The 12,468-nt window shown below is 40.1% G+C and overlaps 1 protein-coding gene across 1 annotated transcript in view; it reads right to left on the bottom strand.

Annotated features, from left to right (window-relative positions):
- napgb (N-ethylmaleimide-sensitive factor attachment protein, gamma b) overlaps positions 1–12,468 on the bottom strand; it is a 55,011-nt gene that overhangs the window by 17,557 nt on the left and 24,986 nt on the right. The window contains exons 8-9 of the mRNA XM_072569843.1: positions 6,753–6,823; positions 4,147–4,225 (exon numbers count right to left, since the gene is read on the bottom strand). Coding sequence (XP_072425944.1) covers positions 4,147–4,225; positions 6,753–6,823 — 150 coding nt within the window. The remainder of the gene's footprint in view (positions 1–4,146; positions 4,226–6,752; positions 6,824–12,468) is intronic.

Below are 12,468 nucleotides of genomic sequence, written 5' to 3' on the forward strand. Positions count from 1 at the left end.
AATTTCTGATCAATCATATAAATACTGTGTATACAAGAGCAGGTTAGAAGCTATGAGTTCATCAGTGAGTAACTCACCTCCTGACTCCCCAATGCTTGCTTACCATCTACAAGGCATAGTTAGGAGTTGATGGAACACTCTCCACTTGCCTTGAAGTAGTAGCTCCAACAAAACTCAAATTTGCCAGTACAAACTTTGAGTACTGATGAAAACATTTTATCAAAACTTTTCATTTTGCACTCATCAGGATTTTGCAAGAATATCTCTGTAAAGTGGAATACTTTATACTGTACGAGAAGAGAGTGTTGATTAGTTTTAATGGACACTAATTTGTCGAGGCATTATCATGGAAAATGTACCAATTGGATAAAGACTGACATTTAACAGCCAAGTTGTGATTAAATTTAAATCAGGCATATTAACTCGGAGAATGGCTGTCACCTATTTTGTTAAGCTGAAGCACACACAATGTGCATTTATGATCTTTCTATCTGCAAAGAATTAATTCCAGTGTATTAATATATGCAGCTTCCAGTCTGCAAAATAGCAGCACCCTATGAACCGGACTGACAATCTTAAATTAGTTGCCACACTAATTTTATTTTACACATTAATAATTATTTCAAATTTTGTTCAATCAAGTTTGATTTTCTTTTAAGATTTAGATTTTACTGTCATGTGTATTCAAGTACAGGAGTATAGTGAAAAGTGTATAATGTGTCCACACAACACACCATCTTAGGTACAAAGGTACCTCAGTACAAACAAAACTTAGGTACAAAGTAATAAAAGATACAAAGTTTTAAAAAGTTTAGCTAGCGCAAGCTAGTTGCACCCAGTCAGTTGCTCACCTCTTTCAATCAACCAAAGGGTTACCCTGTTGGATACAATTTGCCAATCTTTGGGACATATTGTCTACATTCCTTACCTTGTCCTGTTAAGCAGTACCTAGGGATTAAGGTTGACTTTACTTCACTCCAAAGTTGTGAGTTCTGAGATTACTTAATTGGATTGCAAACCTTGCCACAGGTGGAGCAGGTGATCTTTGCTGAAACGGATGAGTGGTATGCTCATGATGTTGCATACTCTTAGCATCATACTGTCACTGAAACTTTCATATCAATTTATCTATAGGCAAAACATCTTTTTTTGATTTGATGACAGTGCTCTGTTATTCATGAACACCACTTCATAGCTGCATAGTAGCAGCGTGAAATAGCTAGCTTCAAATGTTGCACAAATTTTGAGATTCTTTATTCTTCCAGGGTAACCTGAGATTAACTAGGAGTATTTTAGGACTGAACGTTGTAGCCTTAGTAGACCTGGTTAGGTCCAAAACTATGTTCAATATTGAGTGTGATTCTAAAATACAGCCAGTTCTTGTGCAACTCCGTATTATAGAAAAATCACACTTTGGAAACAGTACTTAAAGTGTTGACAATGTAATCACATTACAGCCAATACACATTTTAAAAGTTCTTGCTTTAGAAAGTGTCCCCAATTCGTCAATCGCATTACAGCAAATTCGTTTTAGCAAAACGCACGTCATAGCAGAACGACCTATAGGATTACTAGCAAATGTTGTTCCAGAGTATGCTAAGAATTATTCTGGCAACTAATTTAAGATAGTCAATCAGGCTCTCAGTGTGGCACACTTACACTACTGAAAACTACATGTAGTAATACACAAGACCTGTACAATGCAGACAGCCAGAATAAGTACAAGCCTGATTCAGTTTAGTAAACTTCAGTCGTTCTTTGGTTCTGTTCTTGATTTTCACAGTTTTATGCTCAATCCTATACAATGAAACATCGTCTCTGTTGCAACACTGGATAATCTAAGGCCAAATCCAGCACAGTAAACGAAACTACTTCATCCTTGAGATCAATCTAAAATATTGTTCTCATTTCTCAACACACTAACATACAAAAAAGAAGCAGGAACCACCAGCTACCACCAAAACTCTTTCACCACCTTGCTCATTGAGCGTCTATCTACCTTCAATATTCAAACTTTTGCTACACCCTTTTGTTAAATTTGGAGATTATAATTTATGGACTCCAGTTACTGATCAATGAATACTTCAATATTAAAAAACCAAAACAGAAGTTGCTGGAAAAGCTCAGCACGTCTGGCAGCATCTGTGAATAAATATCAGAGTTAATGTTTTGGGTCCAGTTATCCTTCCTCAGAACATTTGGAGGAAGGGTCACCAGACCTGAAATCATAACTCTTGATTTTTCTTCACAAATGCTGCCAGGCCTGCTGAGCTTTTCCAGTAGCTTTTGCTTTTATTCCTAATTTACAGCATCTGCTGTTCTTTCAGCTTTTATTCAATATTTTTTAAAAATTCTGCTTTGAAGGAAATTAATGTCAAAAACTCACAAGCATGAGAAAAAGAATTCTCATGTGTCTTAAATGGATGACTCCATATTTTAAAATAATGATGCTTAGTTCGAGATTCTTCCATGAGGAAACACCTTTTTTAGATCTAACCTGTCATGGCCCCTCAGAATCTGATATATTTCAATCAAGTTGCCTCTTATGCTTTTAAAGAGTGAATGCAAACCCAGCTTGTCCAACCTTGCCTCTACGACAGCCTGCTCATTCCAGGTAGTAGTCCAGGTAAACCTTCTTTGAACTGTATACAATGCATTTATCTCCATCTTTAATTCTGAAGGCTAATACTGTGCATAGTAATCAAAATGTGGTCTCACCAACGCCCTGATTAACTGAAGGATAACCACCCTCCTGGTGTACTCAAATCTCCTCACTACCAGCAACAACATTCTACAAGTTTTCCCAATTACTTGCAGATCAACCTTTTGTGACTCATGTACCATGACACCCAGATTCCTCTGCATTTTAAGACACTATGATGCTTAAGATATCTGCAATCGCTTTCTATTTAATATTATGCTTTTTTAAAAAATTCCTCCTGTTAAAATGGTCAATTTTCCCACATTATATTCCATTTAGCTTGATAACTTACAGAAAGCAAGGTTGTCAGATCTTTGTTAATTCACCTCACCTATCCAATCTCTTTGTAGCCTCCTTATGTCTAATCTAATCTAAATCATATCCTCTTTATAAATTACTTTCACAGAAAAATATTCTTAAGGTGCCTGAGCAAGACTGTAAAGTTAATACTAATTCATGGTGGCTTATGAATGATTTGAGTTGTTAGATAGCTCTGTTGGAATTGATTAATTTCATACTAAACAGAAAGCTTTAATTCATCAAATGTATTTCAACAACAAAACCAATACTGCCAGAGAAAGCATTGTTCACCACCAGCTTCATTTGTTAGACCACTGAGTATAGGAGTTGGGATGTCATGTTGCATCTGTACAGGACATTGGTGAGACCACTTTTGGAGAACTGTGTAAAATCCTGGTTGCCATGCTCTAGGAAAGGTATTACTAAATTGGAAAGGGTACAGAAAAGATTTACGAGATGTTACTGGGACTGGACGGTATGAGTTATAGGGAGAGGGTGGATAGGGTGAGGCTTTTTTCCCTGGAGCGTAGGAGGCGGAGGGTTGACCTTATAGAGGTTTATAAAATCATGAGGGGCATAGATCAGATGATTAGCAAAGGTAAGGAAATTCAAAGCTAGAGGGCATAGGTTTAAGGTGAGAAGGGACCAGAGGGGCAACTTTTTCACACAGAGGGCGGCATACAAAGAATGAGCAGCCAGCAGAAGTGGTCGATGCAGGTACAGTTACAATATTTAAAAGATATTTGGGCAGGTGCATGAATAGGAAAGGTTTAGAGGGATATAGGCCAAATGCAGGCAAAAGGGGCTAGTTTAGTTTGGGAAAGCTGGTCGGCATGGATGAGTTTGACCAAAGGGTCTGTTTCTGTGCTATGCGACTCTATAATCAATTAATTTTAATTGCATTTTGATTAAGCAGCACAATAGGTGTTATAGATTTTCCTTTCACTTTATTGTATGGTGAATGAAGTGATTTCAAATTAGTGCCTAAATCAGGATTGAGTGAAAAAAATAAATTAGGCTTAATTTTAAATTTTAAATGAATTCCTGATTATATTGTTCATCAGAAAGGGGAAATGTCAACTGTCAGATAAAGATTTAAAGGAAAATTGCCAAATGTCAATGCAAAAAAAAACTTCTTTGGGTACCTTAAAACATGTAGGATAATTCTCAATTTCCTTATACATGTTCTTTTCCTTTTGAAGAGATGCTGCAGCTTCATCAAGCCTTAAAAATAGGAACAAAAAACACTTTAACAGCAGTTTTAAGGCATTTCCACAAACAGACTTCATTATGGCAATAAAATATTTATTTAAAATACCAACAATCAACAACTATTTATTTCATATATAGATGGAACCCTCAAAATGTCTACCGTGGCCAATGCATTTAAAAAGACAATGTTAAACAAGCACAAAACTGTGATCCAATCATCTACTGACAAGTCAGTCTTCAAAGCCATTTCACAACACAAGACTATTTTGGATATAGTAAATGCAAATACTTTAAAACTAAGAACACTAACAGCAGAGGAGAAACATATATAGGTAATTCTGAATCATGTTGGACAGAATGATAGCATTCAAGGAAAAGGTTCTATTTACAGAAATTCAAAGTCACAACTGGGATGATGTAGGGAGGACAGCTAAGAAAAAGAATACACGGCACTCTTGTGGTGTAGAGGTAGTGTCCCTATTCCTGGACCAGGAGTGTTCAAGTCCTGCCTGCTCCAGAGGTATACAATAATATCTGAACAGGTTAATTAAAAAAATAGGTAAAATTTAAAAAAAGGAAATGAACACAAGTGGCACAATCAAAGCTGAAGGCAATCACTTCCCAGGAAACTTTCTGTACAAAACCTATTTCTACATGTGAATTTAAGTGCTCTGGGACACAAAGTCTTTCATTAACAGAAGTCACTAGAGCATTTGATAAGATGCCACACATTAGGCTATTTAATCAGGGCCCATTGTGTTAGAGGCTATACCTCAGCAAGGATAGAGGATTGCCTAACTAATAGAAATCAAGAGATTTGAGATAAGGGAGTCATTTTCAAGATGGCAACCTGTAACTAGTGGAGCATCACAGGAATCAGTGCTGTGGCTTCCAATTATTCACAACAGATATAAGTAACTCAGATGAGGAAAGTGAATGTATTATGGCCAAGTATGCAGGTGTGACAAACATAAATAGGACGGCAAATTCCGTAGATAACACAGAGGCTGCACAGGGAGAAAGATAGATTAAGTGAGTGGCAAAACTTTGGCAGATAGAGTTTAATGTGGAAAAATGAGAGATTACACATTGTAGCAGGAGAGGAGCTGATTATTATTTAAATTGAGAAAGACTGCTGAAAGTGACAGAACAGAGGGATTTGTGAGGCCTTGTGAGTCTCAAAAAGCTAGCATCCAAATCCAAATAATAGGGAAGGTAACTGGAATATTGGTCATTATTTCAAAGGAAATGTAGTATAAAATTAAGGAGGTTTTTCTAAAACTATACGAGATACTAGTCAGACCAGAGCTGCGTTCCATGAGTTTTGTGTCCCTGCTGGCATTGGAGGCAGTCCAGATGAAGTTCAGTCAGCTGGCATCAGATATGGTAGCAGACAAAAAAAAACTGCAGATGCTGGAATCCAAGGTAGACAAGCAGGAGGCTGGAAGAACACAGTAAGCTAGGTAGCATCAGAAGGTGGAGGTTAATGTTTTGAGTGCAACCCTTCGCATGGAGGGTTACATCCAAAACGTTGACTTCTCCACCTCCTGATGCTACCTGGTTTGCCATGTTCTTCCAGTTTCCTGTTTGTCTACATCAGATATGGAGGGGCTGACAGGTTAGGTAGGTTGGCCTATACTCATTGAAATTTAGAAGAATGAGGGGACAATTTACCACTCAAGAATCTCAGTGACTTTACATGATGGATGCAGAAAGGTCACTTAGCCTTAAGGGAGAGTCTTAGACCAGATGGCATAAACTCAGGATTAAGGAGTTGAATAATTAAAACAGAGATTAGGAGGAAATTTTTCTCGGACACTAGTGAATCTGTTGAATTCAGTACTGCAGACAGCTGTTGAAGCTTAAGTATATTAAAAGCTAAGATAACAAAATTTCAATCAGTCAAGGAAAATGCAACAAATGGAATTGAGAATTATCAGATCAGCCATGATCTCATGCTGGAGCACACTCAACGGGCTGTGGCCTACTTCTGCGCCTGTATCTTATGGAATCACTACTTTAAAGACTGTCCAACATCAGATAATTAAAAATCATTTGAAATACATAGCACTGAAAAAGGCCAAAATTTCCAACCAATCCACCCCAGCATTTAAGCTCCATGCACATATATTCACATCCTTCCTCAGAGTCATAGAGATGTACAGCACGGAAACAGACCCTTTGGCCCAACTCGTCCATGCCGACAGATATCCTAACCTATTCTATTTCCATTTGCCAGCACAAGATCAATATCCCTCTATACCATTTGTATTCCTATATCTATCCAGATGCCTTTTAAATGTTGTAATTGTACCAACCTCCGCGACTTCCTCTGGCAGCTCATCTATCCAAACTGTCAGCATAACCTTCCATTTCCCTCTCAATAATATGTTAAGGTACAATATGTATATTTACTGATAAAACGGTTTCATCAACACATTGAAGGGAGACATGTTTATGAATAGAAGTACTGTTTCATTTACTTTTCTTGATTTTAAGTCCTTAGGTAGCCGAATCTAATTTTCAGAAAGGCTATTACCTGCGAGCCCGAACTAGCAGCCGTGAAACCTTTCCAAGCAATTCAGCTGATTGGCGTAAACGCTCTTCATTCTACCAAACAATAACTCCATTGTTACAAAGTAAAGTCAACATTTTATAGTAAGCCATACAGCATACTTTACCACATTTCATAACTCAATGGTATATATGCAGACTTCCAAATTTTTTTTAAAAATAACGTCCACGTAAATTCTTGGATGTTTCTAGGTAATTGGTATCATCTTTAAAGGAAAGATAAATCAATCATAGTTAAGGGAAAAAGTTAAACACTGCATTAGATTAAAGGAAACAGCTTATTAAAATATCAGAAATTGCGTTAAGCCTCAGAACTGGGAGCAATTTAGATCCTAATATGATATTAAAGAGTTCATTTGCTCTGCTGACCTGCAAGAAATTGAATGCCTCAGGGGTAGGGTGGTGTGTCTTTGTCTTATAGGTGGAATTTGGGAGGTTTACATTCTCATTCCCTTGCCATTCAGGGATGATTTACATTGTCATCATCACCTATTAAAAATTAATAAGAATATTATATAGTTGGAATTCTGACGACTCCTTGTAGTTAAAAAAAAATACAATTCACACCAGATCTGTCCATTAAGGGATGATTTGCATTACATTATTTCTGGAGGTGATATTGTCACTGCATTGTATCTTGAGTGGCATGTGACTGTGGGGGAGTGACTGGGGGTTTTCTTGTGGGCATTACTATCTGTGATGTAAAGATTTTGTATAAAGGAAGGACTGCTTCCTTTGTTCAGAGACAGCTTCCCTGGACATGCCTCGCAAGCATGGTGAGGAGTGTTCAGGGTTTCTGCTAAGTTTGTATTGTACTGTTCTTAATAAAATGTGGTTGCTTGCTCACAGAAGTTGGTGTGTTGCAGTTGCATCAAGTGCATAAGAACCTCAGGAAAAATTAACTTAACACAAGTAAAAGTCCAAGAAACTGATTAGAAAAGGGAAAAGAGAATTTGAATGCAAGCTAGTAAAGATAAAAACCATGACTGTTTTCCTTCCAAGTACCATACAATTAACAAGGATAAATAGAGACCTGTTACAGGTGGGAACAATAGAATTTATAATACAGGACAGGGAAATGGCAGAGAAACTGTTAATTTGCATATTTCTTCATGGAAGATAATATAGAAAATCTTTTCTAAATACGAGGCAACCAAGGGACAATTGCAACTGAAGAGTTAAAAGAAATTAATATCAGTAAAGACGTAGCACTTGGAAAAATTGACTGAATTGAGAGTAGATAAATCCCTGGACAGATGAGCTTCATCTCAGATTTTATTTAGTTGTTTATGGGCGACAAGCGTTGCTAAGCCAGTATTTATTACTGCCCATACAGAGTTAAGAATCAAACACAATGCAATGAGATTGGATTCACATGTAGGTCAGACTAAGTAAGGGGGGCAAATTTCATTCCTAATGCACATTAGTGAACAAGGTGGGTATGTGGCAGTAGGCACATGGTCACCATGAAACTACCTTTTTATTCCATATTTTTTATTGAATTGAAATTTCACCATTTGCCATGGTGGGATTCAAACCCATGTCTCCAGAATATTAGTCTGGGGGGCTCACGATTACAAGTCCACTATGTCACCACCTCCCCATGCTCAGAGTGTTGAAGATAACTGATACATTGATTAGTTTTTGAAATTTCAAGAAAGGTTCCTGCTGACTGGAAGGTATAATCCAACTATTTGTGAAAAAAAGGGAGCGTGGTGAACTACAGATATATTAGTCTGACATCAGCAGGAGGAAAATAGTAGAATTTAGAGAACTTGAGCACAGTGCTTTGAAGTTTCTCCAAGGTGGAGGTGCGCCTTAAAAGGGAAAAATGTGCATTCCAGGCATCCCAAGTGACCTTCTTGGGCTACAGAGTCAACCAGACCAGGCTACATCCTTTGGAAGACAGACAGGGCAATGAAAGGTACCCCAGCCTCCATGTCTGTACCAGAGCTTACATGGTTTGTTACCCGTGCCACGTGATAGAGAGTCGAGGAATAGGGACAGAGAACAGTTAAATGCGTGGCTACAGGGATGGTGCAGGAGGGAGGGATTTCGGTACTTGGATAACTGGGGTTCTTTCTGGGGAAGGTGGGACCTCTATAAATAGGATGGTCTGCACCTGAACCTGAGGGGCACCAGTATCCTTGGGGGGAGGTTTGCTAGTGCTCTTGGGGGGGGGGGGGGGGGGGTTTAAACTAACTCTGCAGGGGCATGGGAACCCAGACTGTAGCTTTAGGGTGCAGGACCTGGAGTGTAGGGAGGTTAGGAATATGGCATCAATCTTAAAGGAGGGTGCCTGTAAACAGAAGAGTGGCTTGAAGTGTGTATACTTTAATGCCAGAAGTATACGAAATAAGGTAGGTGAACTCGCAGCGTGGGTTGGTACCTGGGACTTCGATGTTGTGGCTATTACGGAGACGTGGCTAGACAGGATTGGCTGTTGCAGGTTCCAGGGTTTAAATGTTTTAGTAGGGTCAGAGGTGGGGGTAAAAGAGGGGGGGGGTGTGGCTTTGCTTGTCAAAGATAGTATTACAGCGGTGGAAAGGAAGATGGACGAAGATTTGCCATCTGAGGCAGTTTGGGTTGAGGTTAGGAATAGGAGAGGTGAGGTCACCCTGTTAGGAGTCTTTTACAGGCCTCCTAATAGTCCTAGAATCGTTGAAGAAAGGATTGCGAAGATGATTCAGGAGAAGAGTGACAGTAATAGGGTGATTGTTATGGGAGACTTTAACTTTCCTGATATTGATTGGGAAAGCTATAGCTCAAGTTCGTTAGATGGGTCAGTGTTTGTGCAATGTGTGCAGGAGAGCTTCCTGACACAATATGTAGATAAGCCAACATGAGGTGAGGCCATACTGGATTTGGTTCTGGGTAACGAACCAGGCCAGGTATTAGAACTAGAGGTAGGTGAGCACTTTGGGGACAGTGACCACAATTCGGTGATTTTTACACTCGTGATGGAGAGGGATAAGTGTGTACTACAGGGCAAGAGTTATAGCTAGGGGCAGGGAAATTATGATGCGTTGAGGCATGACTTAGGATGTGTGGATTGGAAAAGTAGATTCCAAGGCAAGAGCGTAATTGATATGTGGAACTTGTTCAAGGAGCAACTATTGAGTGTCCTTGATAAGTACGTACCTATCAGGCAGGGAGGAAAGGGTCGTGTGAGGGAGCCGTGGTTTAATAAGGAGTTGGAATCCCTTGTTAAATGGAAGAGGGCGGCCTTTGTAAAGATGAGGCGTGAAGGTTCAATAGGGGCGATTGAGAGTTATAAGGTAGCCCGGAAGGACCTGAAGAGAGAGCTAAGAGCAGCAAGGAGGGGACATGAAAGGTCCTTAGTTGGTAGGATTAGGGAAAACCCTAAGGCTTTCTATAGGTATGTTAGGAATAAAAGAATGACTAGGGAAGGAATAGGTCCAATCAAGGATAGTAATGGGAAGTTGCGTGTGGAGGCTGAAGAGATTGGGGAGGCGCTGAATGAATACTTTTCGTCAGTATTCACTCAGGAACAGGACATTGTTGTCGATATGAATACTGAGGCACGAATAAGTAGAATGGATGGCTTTGAGATATGTAGAGAAGAGGTGTTGGAAATTCTGGCAAGGGTGAAAATAGATAAGTCCCCTGGGCCTGATGGCATTTATCCTAGGATTCTCTGGGAAGCAAGGGAGGAGATTGCAGAGCCATTGGCCTTGATTTTTGTGTCCTCTTTGTCTACAGGAGTAGTGCCAGAGGACTGGAGGCTAGCAAACGTGGTTCCCTTGTTCAAGAAGGGGAGTAGGGATAATCCTAGTAACTATAGGCCAGTGAGTCTCACTTCTGTTGTGGGCAAAGTCTTAGAGAGAATTGTAAGGGATAGGATTTATGCACATCTGGATAAGAATGATGTGATCAAGGATAGTCAGCATGGTTTTGTGAAGGGCAGGTCGTGCCTCACAAACCTTATTGAATTCTTTGAGAAGGTGACTAAGGAGGTAGATGAGGGGAAAGCGGTAGATGTGGTATATATGGATTTTAGTAAGGCGTTTGATAAGGTCCCCCATGGTAGGCTACTGCAGAAAATACAGAGATATGGCATTGAGGGTGAGTTGGAGGTTTGGATTAGGAATTGGCTCTCTGGAAGAAGACAGAGGGTAGTAGTTGATGGCAAAGGTTCATCTTGGAGTGCCGTCACTAGCGGTGTTCCGCAAGGATCTGTTTTGGGACCATTGCTGTTTGTCATTTTTATAAATGACCTGGAGGAAGGGTTAGAAGGTTGGGTGAGCAAGTTTGCGGATGATACGAAAGTCGGAGGAGTTGTAGACAGTGAGGAAGGATGTGGCAGGTTACAGCGGGATATAGAGAAGCTGCAGAGCTGGGCAGAAAGGTGGCAAATGGAGTTCAATGTAGCTAAGTGTGAGGTGATTCACTTTGGTAAGAGTAATAAAAAGATGGATTACTGGGCTAATGGTAGACTACTTGGTAGTGTGGAAGAGCAGAGGGATCTTGGTGTCCATGTACACAGATCTCTGAAAGTTGCCACCCAGGTAAATAGTGCAGTGAAGAAGGCATATGGTGTACTGGCTTTTATTGGTAGAGGAATTGAGTTCCGGAGTCCTGAGGTCAGGCTGCAGTTGTATAAGACTCTGGTGCGGCCGCATCTGGAATATTGTGTGCAGTTTTGGTCGCCATACTATAGGAAGGATGTGGAGGCACTGGAACGGGTGCAGAGGAAGTTTACCAGGATGTTGCCTGGTATGGTAGGAAGATCCTATGAGGAAAGGCTGAGGCACTTGGGGTTGTTTTCATTGGAGAAAAGAAGGTTTAGGGGTGACTTGATAGAGGTGTACAAGATGATTAGGGGGTTAGATAGGGTTGACAGTGAGAACCTTTTTCCACGTATGGAGTCAGCTATTACAAGGGGGCATAGCTTTAAATTAAGGGGGGGTAGATATAGGACTGATGTTAGGGGTAGGTTCTTCACTCAGCGAGTCGTAAGTTCATGGAATGCCCTGCCAGTAGCAGTAGTGGACTCTCCCTCTTTATGGGTATTTAAGCGGGCATTGGATAGGTATATGGAGGATAGTGGGTTAGTGTAGGTTAGGTGGGCTTTGATCGGCGCAACATCGAGGGCCGAAGGGCCTGTACTGCGCTGTATTCTTCTATGTTCTATGTTCTATGTTTCCTTGGGTTGGTAAATTACTGTGGAAAATTCATACGCAACCTGGCCTTCATCCTGGCACCATTACCTCCGCTATCAAAAAAGAGTCAGCCTTGGAAATAATCCTGTAGTCAAGACTTAGACTTTAGGAAAGTGAAGAAACAGCTATCATAGTCTATGTGTTGGCACAATATGATCCCAAGCAAGAGCTGGTGCTGATATGCCATGTCCCTCCTACAATATCAGAGTAGTGTTGGCTCACCAGTGACCCAGCGGAGAGGAACGCCCAACAGTGAACACTTCCCAGACTTTGCTGATGCCAAAAGATGATTAACTCAGATAGAGAAGGAAGGTTTGGCATTAGTCTTTGATGTGAGAAAGTTTCACCAATACCTTTGCGTATGTAAATTTGTAATAGTAACCAATTACAAATCCCTGCTAGGGCTACTTAAAGACGACAGGGTTGTGCTGCCTATAACCTCAGGTCAAATTCAGCGGTGTGCTCCTATTCTGAGTGCATACAATTACAAGTTAGAAC

Source organism: Chiloscyllium punctatum, chromosome 5 (genome assembly GCF_047496795.1).
Source record: "Chiloscyllium punctatum isolate Juve2018m chromosome 5, sChiPun1.3, whole genome shotgun sequence".
Classification (NCBI taxonomy): Eukaryota; Metazoa; Chordata; class Chondrichthyes; order Orectolobiformes; family Hemiscylliidae; genus Chiloscyllium; species Chiloscyllium punctatum.